At 36.2% G+C, this 19,038-nt stretch overlaps 1 protein-coding gene across 19 annotated transcripts in view; it reads left to right on the forward strand.

Moving 5' to 3' along the window:
* NRK (Nik related kinase) overlaps positions 1-19,038 on the forward strand; it is a 128,864-nt gene that overhangs the window by 46,753 nt on the left and 63,073 nt on the right. For all 19 annotated transcript variants that reach the window (XM_085008031.1, XM_085008032.1, XM_085008028.1 and 16 more), the window contains exons 3-5: positions 6,943-6,999; positions 8,840-8,911; positions 16,747-16,872. In XM_085008031.1, coding sequence (XP_084864157.1) covers positions 6,943-6,999; positions 8,840-8,911; positions 16,747-16,872 — 255 coding nt within the window. The remainder of the gene's footprint in view (positions 1-6,942; positions 7,000-8,839; positions 8,912-16,746; positions 16,873-19,038) is intronic.

The raw sequence follows: 19,038 nt of genomic DNA on the forward strand, positions 1-19,038 counted from the left end.
ATTTCCTTAACTGCATGATTAAAAATAAAGTTTTTAGCCTAATCAAAATTACAAGGCCATCAAGGACTGTCTTGTATTCTTTCTGGGGAAAAAACATGGTAATTAAGTGCTGCAGAATGATGGATTTTTTCCAACACAGCTGTCACAATTGCTATTTTAAATCATTTGTTATGGTTTAAAATGTGTAATCCCCAAGAAATTGATCATTACTACAATTCAGTGCTAGTTTTTCAGTGCCTTAACCACCCTGAGCTTTACATTAGACCATTAACTAACAAAATCCAGTCATAAAGTACTATACTACTAATGGCTAATTTCTCATTGATCATTTCTGCCTTCTTTTAAATAAGATTTTCTTTTTTAAAAAATTATGCTGAAATTTCTGGTGTGACAAAAATAGGTGCACCCCCATATTCTCTCCTTTTCATCTTTATTCTCTTTCCAGCCACTCCCACTTTTTCCTTTTCTTTTCTTCTTCTGTGGTTGTGCCTTCTTAATGGCATTACTTCATAGCCTTTGTTCATGGTGTGTCACTTACTGGGTTCACCCTGCCCATCAGAATCTGTTCAAATGTTATGCTATCTTCATGGTCCAGTTGATATTCTAACTCTTTCAGGAAGCCTTCCCAGTTACTCTATTCATACTCACAGAGCTAGTGTTTATTAAAAGGGTCTTACATACCAGCCATTGTGCTAGGCACTAGAGACACAAAAATGAAAGAAATATACTCCTTCAAGAACTTTTATTTCTCACCCAAGTTTATTGATGGAGTGACTAAATCCTTGATATGATTATGTGCTTCAGAACTAGACTTTATTGCCTTAATTTATTTTTCCATTGTAATTGTCTATATGTAATTAATTTACCTGCATATCTTACTTATCATTGTCAGTGAGGTTCTGTACTTATAAAGGATTTGAGAAAATTGGGCCCTACCTGAGGGCATCACCTGTTTTGTGCTCTACTACCATCCCTCTCTCTACTCTTCCTTCCACATCTACATCTATCTCCTATATTTCCTAACAAAAATCATAATAAATAACTGGAATAACTATTTATCTCCATCTGAATAGGCCCAAAGCAGGGAACAGGCGTATCAAACAAAAGTGGAAATCTTGAGATGCTGTGGGCCAAAAGGAAGTATGGTGGACTGGTTGGTCCACTAGAAGTCAGTAAGTCTAAGTTTCAAGTGACCAGGAGGAATCTTCTGCAATCACTGGGTAATCTGTAGTTTGATTCTTGATTCCCTAATGTACAAGTTCACCTTGCTTTATTACTTTTAATATATTCCCCCAAATTGGAAGTAATTTGAAATGTGGTAATTTGAATTTCCAAAAATAAATTGAGGAGTTTGGCATTTAATGAAAACTAGTACAAGTCCATTTGTAAACCAGAGAGTTATTTTATGGTCCTCTCTTCATTTACTTTGTTACATATGTAAAGATTTTTCCTGCAGTGTTTTTTTTTTTAAAGCAGACACATATACCTTTTAACAATGTTTTAAATATAACTAGTGTCCTAAATTCAGGCATAGGTCACAAACTGTTCATAGAACAGATTCCCAATGCTAGCATTCAGCTTGGAGCCATTGAAGAGCAATAGCACAGTAATAAACTCTGTTTTCCTGGGGAAAGCAGACTAAATAATGCTGCTTATTTGGTTATCTAAATTAATTAATAAGAACAGAAATCCTTGCCAAATTGAAATCAACACATTGAGTAATTTATGTTCTTTCATGGATAATTTTAAATGGCTCTGGGAAAAGACTACAAGTTTGTCCTAAGTAATATATTTTGGAGTACAACCCTAGAAAACAGTTACTTGTAAGATCATTAATTAGGGAAGTTTCTTAGGACCTTATTTAAGACTTCATATGATAACATATATTTATTCTCTTCAACACTCTCATCTGTATTTAGACTGTATTTGGGACCCAAGAATTCCTGCTGTTACCTAGTCTTTTCATTTGGTTTCATTCTTTAATTGTTGCAGGTGTCTACATCTTAAACACTGAATTCTTCCAGTAAAGTTGTGACTTGGCACATTTTGTCTCTTCACCCCTCCACTTTGCCCTCTGTTTTTACTCCCTTCACACTTTGAGAATCACTTCTCAGTCACCTTTATCTTGCTCCCATTTTATTTTATGTTCATTTATTTATTTATTTTACTTTTTAAAGCCGTACCTACAGCACATGGAAGTTCCCAGGCTAGGGGTTGAATTGGAGCTGCAGCTGCCAGCCTACACCACAGCCACAGCAACAAGGATCTGAGCCATGTCTGTGACTTGCAGCAATGCTGGATCCTTAATGCCCTGAACAAGGCCAGGGATTGGAACCCACATCCTCATGGATACTAGTTGGGTTCCTTACCACTAAGCCACAATGGGAACTCCTTTGCTCTCCCGTTTAGGCAACTGCTACCTTCATTATGGCTGAGAAGCAATCTCTCCTGGAACTCCTGAGATTCTAGCCCTTTCCTTCCTCCATCGATATTTAAATGTTTATTGCCATTCTTATAGTTACCTAATCTGATCATCTAACTCATGCGTTAATGATGAATGATAAATCAGTGTCTTTTTTCTCAGCTGATAATTGAATAATCAGAGTTTCATTACTTTAATAAAATTGAGGCCATAATAATGAGTTTTATACTTTGTAGTAGGTTATAAACTGTAGTGGAGGGGTATTTTTTTGAGAAGCTGGCTTTCTGTTGCCCCTAAAATCATATTACATGAACTGCATCTATTAATAACTAAACTTAAATAAGTTGAATAAGCTTGGTTACAAGGCAAAAGGTTGCCTGAGGTAAAAATATAGGTGACTTGATGTGAAATGTCAGTGGGGTTGGGCCTAGAGTTAGGAATGGCTACAAAACATTGTTACTATATATCTTCTGTTACTCAAATGTGAGAGCACCTATGAATGTATGCAAAAGATTTAAGCAGAAACTTCTTATGATAGGAGATTTTTCTTCTTTCTCTGTGATGTGTGTGAATTAAAATGTCATTCTCTGCATGCAAACTCTTATTTAAGGGAGTATTATTAATCCAGAGCAGTTAGTAGCTCTTGTATGATATTATTGGTATTTGATTGTAGGAAAATCAGAGCCCCCAAATCTACATTTATAGTTCAAGGTTTTTCCTATATAATATTCACTAAGATCAGTGGGAAATGTAAGATTATTTAACATTCAAAACCAAACTCCTTTATTAGCATTCTCTATGTGTATTTTCAAAAATGGTATTCTAAATTAATTTTTCATAAAACGTACATTGTGATGGAAGAAAGTCACATCCTAGAAATTGAATTTGCTGGTCCTGAATGAACCTCTCATTTGGGAAACAGTCTGTTTGTGACAACATGACTTTGAGCGAAGATCACAAATCAATTTCTGTGTAGTTAGTGAATCACAAGATGGCATCACTGAACAAATAGTTTATCCCAAGATGCCTTCTAGGTTCTCTAGATAAATGCTCAAGAATAGTATTATCCCTCTTCAAAACCAATGTTAGTCACTTCTGATGAATAGAATATGAAAGGGGAAAATAGTAACTTTACAATGAAGAAAACTGAGAGACATCACTCAAACCAGTGTTGTAAATTAACATCACCAGTGATCAGTCATGGTCATATCATGTATCCCTGACATGATATAATGAGCAAGGACACTTTTTTTAAAAAAAACCTTGCTGGTTTATCCAGAGTACTTTTATTTATTTATTTATTTAGTCTTTTTAGGGCCACACCTGAAGCATATGGAGGTTCCCAGGCTATGGATCCAATTGGAGCTGTAGCCACTGGCCTACATCACAGCCACAGCAATGCAGGATCTGAGCCGCATCTGTGACCTAGACCACAGCTCATGGCAATGCTGGATCCTTAACCCACTGAGCGAGGCCAGGGATTGAACCTACAACCTCATGGTTCTTAGTCGGATTTGTTAACCACTGAGCCACAATGGGAACTCCAGCAAGGACGCTTCACTTCTGTGATGTCCTTTCCTCAAACCCATGACCTCAGTCTAATCATGAGAAAACCTCAGATAAACCCAAACTGAAGGTATCCTACACAATACTTGACCAGTACTACCGAAAAGTGCCAAGGTTGTGAAAAATAGGAAAGAAGGCTGAGGAACGGTTCCAAGTTGCAAGAGCCTAAGGAGACATGACAGCTAAGTGAAATGCAGAGGTCCCAATTTGGGTCCTACATAAAGGACATTAGTGGAAAAACTGAGGAAATCCCAATAAAGACTACAACGTAGATAAGAGTATTATACCAATATTAATTTCTTAATTTTGACAATTGTACCATGGTCATATAAGATTAACATTAAAATAAGCTGGGTAAGGAATATACAAGAACACTTTGTACTACCTTTTGAAACTGTTCTCTAAGTCTAAAATTATTATTTAAAACAAAAAATATTTTGAAAGTCGAGATACAGAATGGAAATCTCTGAAATACTAGGTTAATAGTCAACAATTGTTCATTTATCTATTATCTACATATTCCAGACTTCTATGAAAGCTTGCATAGTGGTTAGGCGTATCAACCATGTGCATGGTTGCAAGATCATAATTCCTCTATAGACACAGTGAGCATGTTTCAAACCCCACATTATGATACCTCGTCTGATGAAATAATTTTGTCCTGTTTTCAAATGAGATAATAGCCCACAGTGAATATAGGACCAAGTTGATTTTCTCTGTTCTGTGGCAGTTGGTGGCACTATTTAAAGACATTCAGTTATCACAATAATATATGTTGTGAGTATGATGACTGTGTATTCCAGAATTTTTAAAATTGTGTGGCTTACGAACAATTGGTCAAATAAAGCAATATGGCTAATATCTTTGCTAACATGCCAAATATTTGTGTGGCATAGGGTAGTTTGGCCCACAGCCTCTTAGAATCAAGGAAGGAAACATTTTAACTCCTCTAAAGGGTGTGTGAAAACAAGTTTCCAACATGTTGTGTTTGTGCACACAGATTTGGGTAAAATTTGACTAGAGTATGTTTATGTGAATAATTAGAAAAAATTCCAAGTCATGATAAGGGCTAAAAAAATTAAAGTATTAATATATATTTTCTCCCAAAGATGTAAGTAAATGAGAGTCTCTAACATATTTACATTTACACATGGAAAAGAATGAAATTGGACCCCCATCTCAACCACTTATAAAAATTAACACAAAATAGGTTAAAGATTAAATAACCTGAAACTGTAAAACTCTCAGAAGAGAACATAGGGGAAAAAAACGTTTTGACATTGGTCTTGGAAAAGATTATTTTAGCCATGACACCAAAAGTGCAAGCAATGAAAGCAAAAATAATTGTTACTACATCAAACTAAAAAGCTCTGAACAGCAAAAGAGACCATCAGCAACATTAAAAAGTCAACCAACAAAAAGGGAGAAAATACCTAACAAATCATCTATCTGATAAGGGGTTAATATCTAAAATGTTAACTACTTTTCTCTGATCAGTCCATAACCTACAACCTTTTCCTTTTCTTTAAAAATTCTTGTCTTTGGTAGCTGTTATGCTCCACCCAAAACTGCTCACCTAATCCTAGACATTTCTTTATACCTTGATTATTAGTTTCTGAATTCTATCCCAAGTCCAGGCCCATTCCCTTGCTTAGTTTCTATTCTGTTAGTCTTGTGAACTAGTTTCCTAGGTCTGCTGTAACAAATTACCACAAACTGGATGGCTTAAAAGAAATTTATTTTTTCCCAATGCTGGAAGCTAGAATTTCAAAATCAAAGTGTCCCTAGGGCCATTCTCCTTCTGAAGGAACTAGAGAGAAAGCCTTCCTTGCCTCTTCTAGTTTTGGTAATTGCCAGCAACGCTTGGTTTTCCTTGACTTATATACACACCACTCCAATCTCTGCCTCTATCATCAGATTGCATTCTCCCTGGGTATCTGTGTCCGAATTTTCCTGTTCTTATGAAGTCACTAGTCACTAGTTTTAGAGCCCTCAATAACCCATTATGACTTCATCTTAAGTTGAATCATCTGCAAAGACCTTATTTTTGAAGAAGGTCACTATCTACAGTTATGGGTGAATCTGACTTCTGGGTAGACACTGTTTAACCCAGTACAGCTGAAAATCAAATCTTCTGCTGGAGAACTATCAGAAAAAGCATTCTGTTTTCAGTTCAAGCCTTATTCACATCAATACCAGACCGATGTTTTTTTCTGACGACAGCTTGAAATATTTCAAAAGGCACTAGCCACAAAATAAGTACTCTGATTCCAAACCTCTATGTTTTTTTGGAAAATTATAAATCTGTAACTTGTTTGCATTTTGTCTAAGACTAAGTTCTTAGAACTGAGAGTGTTTTCAATGAGAAAGAATCTTTCAGAACTTCTATTCATACATATATTTGGTTTCATATGATTGAAGGCACACTAAAAGGTTTAGAGGCCATTGAATTATGAATTCTTATCTGTGATCATTATGGAAAAAAACATTTTTAGTATATAAAAAGGGGTTCAGTGGAAAGGTATGTCTGCATAATACCACATAATAAATTAGGAAAATGTTCAGTAGAATATTTCCTTTTTTCCCATCTCCAGTCTGAAATTTTTACTTTTTATCTGGATGCTTTGGTGCCATGTAGACCTAGATTAAAATTACTAAGAAAGCAGTACTTTCAAATGTGCAATCATGTCCACTACTCAAACCAGACATAAAAAGCAAAACTACATAAAATTGCTTGATTTTTTGAGTGAAATGTTTGGGGTTTCTTTGAAATGTTCATAATTTAATATTTCTGTTCTCTATGTAGTACCTTAAAATTCATCTCTATATAATATTTTATATTTAATAATAGGCTACAATGTCTAACCTTATTTAATTTCAATATTTTTACTTTGCTTCTTGATTAATGGATTATATAGCCAGCATTTGATGTTTATTACTATCCTATGTTTTAGGGACTCCATGAAAAGACTGGTGCATTTACAGCTGTTAAAGTGATGAATGCTCGTAAGGTAATATTATATCCTGTCTGTATTCTGTTCCCTTAGTGGACTATGATCTTGGGGTAAACAGCTCAGAAAATATTGTATTTGTTTCTTATATCATTGTTTTATATAATTATCTCAATCTGGATCTATTATGCATATCATTTAATATTATTTCTATCATTAGCATATTATTTTTATTATTGATTTTTATTATTGATTTATTTTATTTACACATAAAAACTTTTACTCACAGAAAAGGTGCTATATATTTTAGTATTCTACCAAAATGAAAAAATCTGTATTCTTGTCTATTTGTAGTTGATTGTCTGTTTGCAGGGACAGTAAAGAATAGGTTTCCTCTAATATTTGTTAATCTTTCTACATTTCACCATAGTTTTTCACTCTCCAACCATTACTTTTAATTTTGTTAAAATCTTTTTAGGGCTGCACCCATGGCACATGGAGGTTCCCAGGCTAGGGGTCGAATCGGAGCTGTAGCCGCCAGCCTACACGACAGCCACAGCAACACAGGATCCAAGCTGTGTCTGCAACCTACCACAGCTTGTGGCAACATCGGATCCTTAACCCACTGAGCAAGGCCAGGGATCAAACCCGTGTCCTCATGGATGCTAGTCAGATTCATCTCCACTGAACCACGATGGGAACTCCCAACCATTCCTTTTAAGAACTGAAACCATTAGATACTCAGTGATAGGTAGAAAGAAATAACTTATCTGGGACGCACATTTTTTATGTATTTTCCGACAGATGAGCAAGAGAGACAGCTTAATTGGCCCTGTTCCTGCTAAAATTCATAAAGCTGTGTTGCAGTTCATCACATAATTTCATAGGATTTGCTAAGCCCTGATCTCTTTCCTCTTTCTTTAACATGAGTGCCTCACTTTCTCAAGATAATATTAGTGCAGATATGGCAAAGGTCAAAACATCTTCACTTCAGTGCACTCTAAAGGAAAATTTTCAAATATTATATTTGAAAAACTGTGCATATTCACTGAATTGTCAATGCCATAAACTGTTCTTTTCCAATTTGTGCAGAAAGTGAATTTTTGAAATTTTTTTTTTTTTTTTATGGCCACACCGATGGCATATGGAAGTTCCTGAGCCAGGGATTGAATCTGAGCTGTAGCTGCAGTCAGCTGCATCAATACCATATCCTTTAACCTACTGCACCAGGCCGAGTATCAAACCCATACCTTCATAGCAACCTGAGCTGCTGCAGTCAGATTCTTAACCCACTGTAGTACTGCACCACAGTGGAAACTCCTACTAAAACTTTTAAAAGTGTTGCGTGATTTTTGTTTTGCCAGTAAATGTCAAATTTTGCAAACCAATGTGAGTTTCAATGGATTTTAAGGGTTTTTGGATATATTTTACCTTAATAACCATGACTTCCAAATAACACTTTTTGAGAAATATTATTTCTTTTTTTTTAATTTCAGAGACTTCGACCGACATTTAATCTACATTTTAGATACTCTAACTCGAAATAGTTATCCTTAAGTACTTTGTGTTCCTATTTAACTAGTTTAAGTTAGAGTATAGTTTTCAGCTCATAGATAGTGTCAATTATCTTGTTTTGTTAGGGGAAGTAGCACTTTACTAACATTGAATTGTAATTTCCCATTAATATGGCAGTTAATTCTGTTACTGCAAACTTGATGCCAAGTTTTTCTATATATATATAAATCTGATTTTTTAAATTAAAACTATTAGTGAAAATTGAGAGAGGAACACTATTATGTTCCTCTTCCATATAATACTAAAGGAATACAAGGCACTTAAGAATAAACCATTTTCACAGTATACCAGTGGGTCTAATAATATTTTGTTCTTGGCTTTGCAGACCCCTTTACCCGAAATAGGAAGGCGAGTAAGAGTGAATAAATATCAAAAGTCTGTCGGGTGGAGATACAGTGTGAGTACTGAAAGTCCTTATTAGCCCCTCCAAGCTGTCTTGCCTTTAATTTTCAACTTTAATCTCTTTGTGTTGTATTATTATCTTTAGAAGACCACCACTAAAATGTTCTTGCTTAAAAGTGATATCATATTCATGTATTTTAACATGTTTACATAGATTCATTCATCATATTTGAACACTAGCGCATATCAGAAAACAGAGCCTGGGAAAAAAAAGGTTCCCTGAGCAAGGAAGTATTGACTGTGGGTGAAGGACTGAGTAAATCCACAGCACATAGAGCCCTCTAGCTGAATAATAACAAAAGAGATAATGGGAACATGAGTGAATTTTGCCTAAAATTGGCCTTGGTGAGTTCCTTTTCACACCATTTAGATGGTTTTCTGGACTAACTAGATTTCCTCCCCCCCCCCCCAATTATGACTCTAAGAAACGTTGCCATTGTATATGAGCCAAATGAAGACTAACTACTCTTTTTTGTGTAAGAACAGTACAAGACAGAAAACTGACAGGTTACCCAGCCTAAGAATGTTCACACACCTGGCACAGTACTTGAATACATGAAGGAGTGTGAAGGTGCTTTCTACCTGAGGCTTTTTAACTGACTTATAAAGCAAGCTCTAATACTCTGATAATTTTCTGGCTCTAGAATAAGCTCTGGCAAAGCAAATTCTTTTTCAGTAGATGTTGATAATGTAGCTGTTAGTGGTCTATTGAAATATTCTGTGGGCCTAAATGTAGAATTTTGCTCTTATCAATATAATTAATTGATGTATTTTTTCATAATTTTCTCCCCTGCAGTTAACTATCTAGTATTCAATATTTTCAACATTCTTTGTCTTAATAAGTATGCTCTCAGGCACATTAAAAATAATCTTTTCCTTTAACAATTATACTCAGAAGAACTTTCTAGTTATATTAGGAAGGTATTGGTAAACAGTTTCATGATTCATTGATTAATACTATTTTGTTTACAAAATAGGCTCCTATTTTAAGTTTCTATTTTGTTTGCAGGGTATCTTGGGAGCAAAAGCATATCCAAACATAAACAGGTAGTACTGATTAATAACATGCTTTGGTAGATCAAGAAGCTATGAAAGTATGAAAATTTCTAGTTACATCCATGATGCAAACTATTACATTTAGAATGGATAAGCAATGAGGTCCTACTGTATAGCACAGAGATAGAACAATGGGAAGATAGTATGAGGAAAAGAATGTATATATATGTATGACTGGATCACTATGCTGTACAGCAGAAATTAACGCAACATTGTAAATCAACTATACACTATTAAAAATTTTTAAATACAAAAATGTTAAAAATAAGATAAAAAAAGAAGCTATGAAAGCTAAGGTATGACAAATATAGTTGTTTGACTAACTCTGGCTTCATCAAACATTTGTGTTAATAAACTTCTTTAAATATCATCTCCAAACTGGCTCTGGTATTTTTTCTGTAGGGAAAAGGATTTTGATTCTAGAATTGGGTGAAGTTGCAAAGGAAGTTTTGGCATCTTTGGGCTGCCTCTTCTTGACAAAAAGCAGGATATTCTAGCCACGCTGGGATCAACTGGCCCTGAGCCAGGAAATACTGTAGCGTCATATTACTGGGATATGTGTGAGCGTTTTAAATTACCCACTTGGCCTGATGGATATAATGTACTTATATGTTTCTCACAAGCTCAACTTCCTGTTAATTGAGAATGGCAAACATACTAATGCTTTCCAAACATATCTGATCTTGGTTTATTGGTTTTGGGAGAGTTTACATTTATGTGGGAAACCCACTCTTAAAAGTTTTTCTAGTTGGGAACTTTGAATTCTCTGATTATATTTTATTAAGAAAAATAACTGCAAACTGATCAGCCAGTTAGTATCTTGAAATCATCCTGAATCCTTTGGGATAAGTTTGTGATTTGCACAGACATCACATTAAGTCAGGGATTTATGGAAATAGCAATGATGTGGAAAGCCAGAAACTGAATTCAAATGCCAGGTCTACTGGTAAACAGCTAAGAAGTACTTTGAAAAGTGGTCTTACCTCTCTACGCTTCAGGTTTCTCATAGGTAAAATGGCACCAGAATATTTGGCCTATCTATAACAGAGTTAAAATATGGTTAAGTGCAACTACATAGCTGCCTGGACCCCAACAATTCTCATTCCTGCTTGGGAACATGAAATTTCGAACCCAGAAAGAAAAGGAAACTAGCTCTTTGATATCAAACTACTAAACAAATTAAAGGACTCAATCTTATCTGTGTTTCTCTTTAGCCTGTTTGTTGTGTTCTTATCTGCACACCAACATCTCATTGTTATATGCTGCAGTCTTTATGAGTTCATATTTCTCTCAGCAGGACTTTAGTGCCTTGCTAGGAACTAAGAGTGGCCCTGTACATATAGAATTGCTAGTTCCTGAGGTTTATTTCTATATGATGGCACATACTGTTACCATTTCAAAGAGCCACATTACAAGGGAAGAAGAAAGTTTAAGGGTCCTACGTGGCAAGAATGAAAGCCACAAGGATCAACTTCTAGCTTTGTAGAAAACAGGTTAAGGGAATTTGAAGGAAGCTTAATAACCGAGCTTCTTTGGGAGGCTGAGATGAAACTGGAAACTGAATTTGCATATAATACTCATGCTACAATTTGATTGTTTTATCATTCATGCCTTTATCACACAATAAATAAAAAGAGACCATGTCATGAGGCTTTCTAGCTGAAGAAATAAGGCTCCATCCACTCCCTCAAAGACACACATGTGCCCAGATTTTTTTTCTAGTAGTTGAATGTTTATGGATAAATCCACTGGAAAATCCTAGGGAAAGGCTAAAGAATGTTCTACAGATATATTTCCCCCATCTCCAGGTCATCAAGTCAAGGTAAGTGAGGGAAACTCGGAAGAGTTAAACATAGTTAGAGGTTTACCCCTTAATGGCTTTTAATGACAATTGGCCCTGTTCTAATTCATTGCCCAAAAGAAGTCGAAGGTAATCTTTTTCACTGGATTTCAGAATAGGAGATTAACTATATCTTTAATTTAAAATATATTTCATATGCTGTAAATATATTTCACTTTGTACAATAAGAGTATTCCTGAAAAATTATATAATTGAACTTTTATAGGTGCTTTTTATATTTCATTATTTTATTTTTATTATTATTAAAGTATAGTTGATTAACAGTGTTTCTTCAAGTTCTGTTGTACAGCAAAATGACCCAGTCACACACATGTCCTTGTGCTGTACAGTAGGGCTCCATTGCCTATTCATTCCAAACATAGCTGTTTGCATCCAAAAAAACCCCAAAATGCCCACGCCCTCTCCTTTCCCCCTGGGAACCCTAAGTAACCTAAATGTCCAACAACAGATGAATGGATTAAGATGTGATACATATATAAAAAGGAATATTACTCAGCCATAAAAAGACAAACTAATGCCATTTGCAGCAACATAGATGGAACTAGAGATTCTCATACTAGGTGAAGTAAGCCAGAAAGAAAAAGACAAATACCATATGATATCACTTATTTGTAGATGCTTTTTTATTTACAATGAAAATGAAATTTACAGTAGGAATTCACAACTGTGGTTGTGAATCCATTTGTCAGGTGCAGGATCATGTTCTGATTCATTTCACACAACCCTCAACTTCATGATGCACCATCTAGTATTCATCAATGGCTATGTCGTTCATGCATGTGACCCTTACTTCCTTGTATGTAAGTTCCTTTAAGTTAGGGCTATGACACCTAAATACATAAAGCAATGATATATTCATTGGAAATTCCAAACTGTTTATCTCTTTGTAGGAATTCCCATTGTGTGTGGCACAGCAAAAATGAATCTGACAAGTAACCATGAGGTTGTGGGTTCCCTGGCCTCACTCAGCAGGTTAAGGATCTGGCATTGCCATGATCTGTGGCGTAGATTGCAGACGTGGCTTGGATCCTGTGTTGCTGTGGCTGTGATGTAGACAGACAGATGTGGCTCCAATTCAACCCCTAGCCTGGGAACCTCCATATGCTGCACGCATGGCCCTACAAAGAAAAAAAAAAAAGTTATCTCTTTCTAAGTTAATATTTTAAGAAATTTTACAAATTATTAGGAAATGAGCATTTTTTTTTTTGGATTGGCTAAGAATTGTTACAGGATTATGGAAACTACTTGGTTGGTTGTCATGGTACAAGCAGACATGGCCGAATCTTAGGGAGATGGAATTCCTTCTCATTTCACTCCACTATAACAAATGTGCTGGAAATGAAAGTTTTGAGAACATGTTTGTAGATTACAGTAAGAAGTAGAGAGAAAAGTATACTTCTGATAATACTCTATTTTATTTTATTTTAATTTAATTTTTTTTTTGTCTTTTTGCTATTTCTTGGGCCGCTCCCGTGGCATATGGAGGTTCCCAGGCTAGGGGTCGAATCGGAGCTGTAGCCACCGGCCTACGCCAGAGCCACAGCAACGCGGGATCTGAGCCTCGTCTGCAACCTACACCACAGCTCACGGCAACGCCGGATCGTTAACCCACTGAGCAAGGGCAGGGACCGAACCCACAACCTCATGGTTCCTAGTCGGATTCGTTAACCACTGCGCCACGACGGGAACTCCCACACTCTATTTTAAATGCATAGGTTAAGTAATAGAGAAACGGTATGCTGATACCTTGCATTTACTGCATTCTCCTTCCAAAGATTTCAAAATACTTTGTGTATTACACCATTTGATTCCACTAACATTACATGGATATAGGTAATGGCTGTCATCTTCTATAATATTTCTGAGGATAAATCAAGCCTATGCATTTTTATATATTTACCATCGTAGTGACCAGGGAAATAAATGAATTTAAACACATCTTTTAAAAATATCAGCACAGGAGTTCCCATTGTGGTTCAGCAGTAACTAACCCAACTAGTATCCATGAGGACATGGGTTTGATTCCTGACCTTGCTCAGTGGGTTATGAGCTGTGATGTAGGTGGCAGATGCGGCTCAGATCTGACATTGCTATGGCTGTGGTATAGGGAGCAGCTGTATCTCCAATTCAACCCCTAGCCTGGGAATTTCCATATGCTGCGGGTGCAGCCCTAAAAAGACAAAGAAAAATCAGCACAAATCAATCCAGTACCTTTAAAATGCAACTAATCACAAATTAAACAAGACCTTGCGCTACAAGCATAAGGATAGATACATAGATCAATGAAATAGAACTATTTCCATATATCCATGGTCAACTAATTTTTGACATGGGTGAAAAGATGATTCACAGGGAAAGCCTAGTCTTTTCAACAAATAATGCTGAGACAACTATATACCAACATGTAAAAGAATGAATATGAAAGAAAAATTCTACTTTATATGAAAATTAACTCAAAATAGATCAAAAACCTAAATGTAAGAGTTAAAACTATAAAATGTTTAGAAGAAAACACTGGAGTTCATTTTTGTGACCTTGGATTTGGCAATAGATCCTTAGATATGATACCAAAAGTATAAATAAGAAAACTAGAAATTGATAAGTTGGACTTCATCAAAATTTTAAAATTTGTGCCTCAAAAGACACTGTCAAGAAAGTGAAACAACTTATAGAATGGGAGAAAATACTTGCAAATCATATACCTTTCATAGTACTTATATATAGAATATATACATAAATCTTAAAATTTAATGATAAAAAAAAGAAACCCAATTTAAAAATAGGGGCAAAGATTTTCCATTAGACTTGCCTCTGATAATCATAAAATGGCCAAAAAGCCCATGAAAAGATCCTTAACATCACCAATCTTCAGGGAATTGCAAGTCAAAACCACAAGATACCACTTTACACCCACTAGGGTGGTTATAATAATAAAATAGAAAATAATGTGTTAGTGAGCTATAGAGAAATGAGAACCATCATTGATTTAGGAATGTAAAATCATGTAGCCACAAAACAAAACAAAACAAAAAAAGGAGTTCCTGCCATGACTCAGTGGTATCAAACCCGACCAGTATCCATGAGGATGAGGATTTGATCCCTGGCGTCCCTTGGTGGGTTAAGGATCTGGCGTTGCAGTGAGCCGTGGTGTAAGGTCGCAGACGCAGCTCGGATCCCAGGCTGCTATGGCTGTGGTGTAGACCAGCAGCTGCAGCTCCGATTTGACCCCTAGCCTGGGAATTTCTATCTGCAGAGGGTGGAGTCCTAAAAATCAAATCCAATCCAATCAAATCATGTAGCCGCTATGGAAAACAGTTTGGCATTTCATCAAAATGTTAAATATAGCATCACCATTTACTTTAGTAATTTCACTCCTAGGTATACACCAAAGGAACATGAAAACATGTATCCACACACTCAAAAAAATTGATGTGAACCCTCATAGCAGCATTTTTCATGATAGCCCAAAGGTAGATATAACCCAAATATCTATCAAGTGATGAATGGTAAATGAAAAGGAATGAAATACTGGTGTGTACTAAAACATGAGTGAATCTTGGGGGGGGTAAGCTAGTCATAAAAGTTCACGTAGTATATCATTTTTTGTTTATATAAAATGTTAAGGATAGATCTATAGAGAGAAAATATCTCAGTGGTTGCTTAATTCTGCGTGTGGAAGAATTTTGGGGTGATAGCAAAGGGTATGGGGTTTCCTTTTGGAGTGATAAAATGTTCTAAAATTTATTGTGGTGCTGATTGCATAATTTTGTAAATATACTCAAAACCATTGAATTTTACGTTTTATTGGGGTGACTCCATTCAGCGACAACTTTATACAATGAGGAGTTCCCATCGTGGCTCAGTGGTAAAGAACCCAGGTGGTATCCATGAAGACATGGATTCAATCCCTGGCCTTGCTCAGTGGGTTAAGGATCCAGCATTTCCGTGAGCTGTGGTGTAGGTCGCAGACTTGGCTCAGATCTGGTATTGCTGTGGCTGTGGTGTAGGCTGGCAGCTACAGCTACAGCTCTAATTAAGCCTCTGGCCTGGGAATTTCTACATGCTGCCAGTGCAGCCCTAAAAAGACAAGGAAAAAAAAGCTGTATGGTTACCATTGCTGCTGGTCCAGGTATCACACTTTGAAAACCACTGAATTAAAAGATATTTAATTAGAGTTCCTGTTGTATCTCGGTGGGTTAAGAACCCAACTAGTATCCATGAGGATGCAGGTGGGATCCTTGGCCTCACTCAATGGGGATCTGGCACTGAGGCAAGATGAGGTGTAGGTCATAGATGCAGCTGAGATTTGGTGTTGCTGTGGCTGTGGCATAGACCAGCAGCTGTGGCGCCAGTTCAACTCCTAGCCTGGGAACCTCGATATGCTGCAGGTGTGGCCCTAAAAAATAAAAATAAAAAATAAAATGTAATACTGATAAATTTTTTTTGTCTTTTTAGGGCCGCACCTGTGGCATATGGAGGTTCCCAGGCTAGGGGTCTAATCACAGCTGTAGCCACTGGCCTACACCACAGCCACAGCAATGTCATATCCAAGCCATGTCTGTGACCTATACCACAACTCATGGCAATGCTGGATCCTTAATCCACTGAGCAAGGCCAGGGATCGAACCGGTGTCCAACACTAGTCAGATTTGTTTCAGCTGAGCCACAACGGAAACTCCAATACTAATAATTTCTAAAAAATGTATTTAATTAACCTTTATTTTCTCCCAAATTCCCAATTAATCAGAGATCTCCATTCTGACAATTCTATTTGAGATTTTTTTTTATATCAATTGCTGTGAGATATAATGGGTTGTCCTAGGATCCTCCTTCTTTGATCTACTGTAGTTTAGGGTTCCATAGTCATTGAATGGCATAGCTTAGGACCTCTACTGTCTATTCTTATTCTGCAGGATGAAGAAGAGGATCTCAGGATTGAACTCAATCTTTTGAAGAAGTACTCTTTCCACAAAAACATTGTGTCCTTCTATGGTGCATTTTTCAAGCTGAGCCCCCCTGGCCAGAGGCACCAACTTTGGGTGTGTATTTAGTTATTTCAATTTTATTCCACAAGACTTAGTCTTGAGCACAGACACTTTCATAAGCTGAGATGTCACTTTTATGCACCTACAGGAAAACTTAAGTATTCAGCTACTCAAAATGATATGAAAAAAAAAATGTACTCAGATTTCTGGAAATGGGAGTGATAAAATGTGGAAAAATAAGTTTAAGTTAAGTGCCTAGCAAGGGGCTCAGGGATAGGATTGGAGAAGACTCAAAGGAACACTGGAAATACCTAACAAATTTTTTTCCAGATTAAGTTTTGCTGCTTTTCACTTGATGTAATTACCACATTTGCTCATAAATTAAAGGTATATATAGCTAAGGAAAATACCTGATGGACTTGGGAATAATGACTCGATCAATATCGATTCTAGTTAGCATTTGAGGTGAGCATATGAGTGCATTTTAAATGTTTGCTAAATATATGTACTTATGTTTAAGCATAATTCCTAGAAACTGTTTTCTAAATGGTTAGTTGATCTTTTTCTTAGGCTTCATGCCCATAGTATCATGAATTACAAATCAATGAGATATATGTTTTAGATGCTAACTGAAACTCATGCTGCAGTTAAAAGAATTGTTACTGTTACATGCTGCAGTTAACAGAATTGTTTATGTCTCCCACAAACAGGAGACATAATCAAATCACAAGAAAATGGGCTTTGATCAAGGATATCTTTATTTTAAAAAGAATATTTAGAACATAATCTGTGGTCAGTGTATACTTGCTTACATTTCGATTTCTAGTCCAAGAGTAGTATTTTTTAAAAATAATCACTGAGACTTTTCGTGATCTTCAAGAGTCAAGGACAGACTGTTATATTTTATATGTGGAGTTTAGGAAATAGGATGGTGAACATTATAGAAAGATTTTCAACAAGGGATTGAATTGAAACAATGGTTCTCAAACTTTACCCTGCATCGGAATCTCATGGAGATTCTGATAAAACACAGATTTCTGAGCCCTACCCTGTTACTGATTCAGTTGGTCTGGGGTGTGGGTCCACAAATTTGCACTTGTTAACAGGTTGAGGAGTTCCCTTCATTGGCTCATGGAAATTTATCTGACTAGCATCCATGAGGACGCATGCTCCATCCCTGGCCTCGCTGCTCAGGGGGTCAAGGATCTGGGGTCGCAGTGAGCTGTGGTGTAGGTTGCAGATGTGGCTCAGCTCTGCTGTTGCTGTGGCTGTGGTATAGCCTGCCGGCAGGTACAGCTCTGATTCAGCCCCTAGCCTGAGAACCTCCATATGCCGTGGGTGCGGCCCTAAAAAGACAAAAAAAAAAAAAAAAAATTGAGAGGCGATTTTGATTCTACTGCTCTGATAACCCTCAAACTTAGAGATTTTTCAATTTAACCCTATTTTAATTTTAACCCTATTATAATTTTAAACTCAAATGTCGGTTAACTAAGTCCTCTATTCTCTGACAATTCCAGTTCAGATTTTATTAAGTATCACTGCACATCTTTAACTGCTACAATTTTTTTCTTTCCTTTTCTTTTTTTTTGGGCATATACTTGTCTTTTAATATATATTTTACTTACACATTTTTTCCTCTGACCATAATAAGGTTGTCTCTTCACTAGATCTATTTCTTAGTTTATTCAGTCTTTCATATATCAAACATATATCAAAATTCATCTATTTGCCAGGCTTTCTGCTAGATACTGGGAATACAATGATAAGCTGAACTGACATGTCCCTGGCCCATTAGCGCTTACAGCTATTTGTGAAGACAAATATCAATCAAATAATCACACAAAAATGTATAATTGATCATAAGGGAAGTAACATGCTTCTGTGTGGGCAAATGACAAAGGAATATAAATTAAGTTACAGAATAGGAAACTCTTCCTTGAGAAACTTTTTCTTGCACTGAGATCTGAAGGATGAATAGGCAGTGCATGCAAAAGTTATTTGTGGAGGTAAGAATTTTCATGGGACCATTCACACTTTGTTGCCAATGTAAATTAGAATAAATAGAAAGTAAATGACTAAATAATTACCATTTATAAAGTGTATGTGCCAAGCATTGTGCTTACAAAACCAGGAAAATGAGAATGCCTTGCATTCCTTTCACAGTAGAACGCTTCTGACTCCAGTAGTACTAGCAAGATTTTCCAACTGTCCTTCTTAGTA

The sequence above is a fragment of the Sus scrofa genome, chromosome X, assembly GCF_054392235.1.
Source record: "Sus scrofa isolate SSC_HxYL_T2T_F1_AM1 chromosome X, Sscrofa_HxYL_maternal_Yorkshire_Landrace_v2.0, whole genome shotgun sequence".
NCBI lineage: Eukaryota > Metazoa > Chordata > Mammalia > Artiodactyla > Suidae > Sus > Sus scrofa.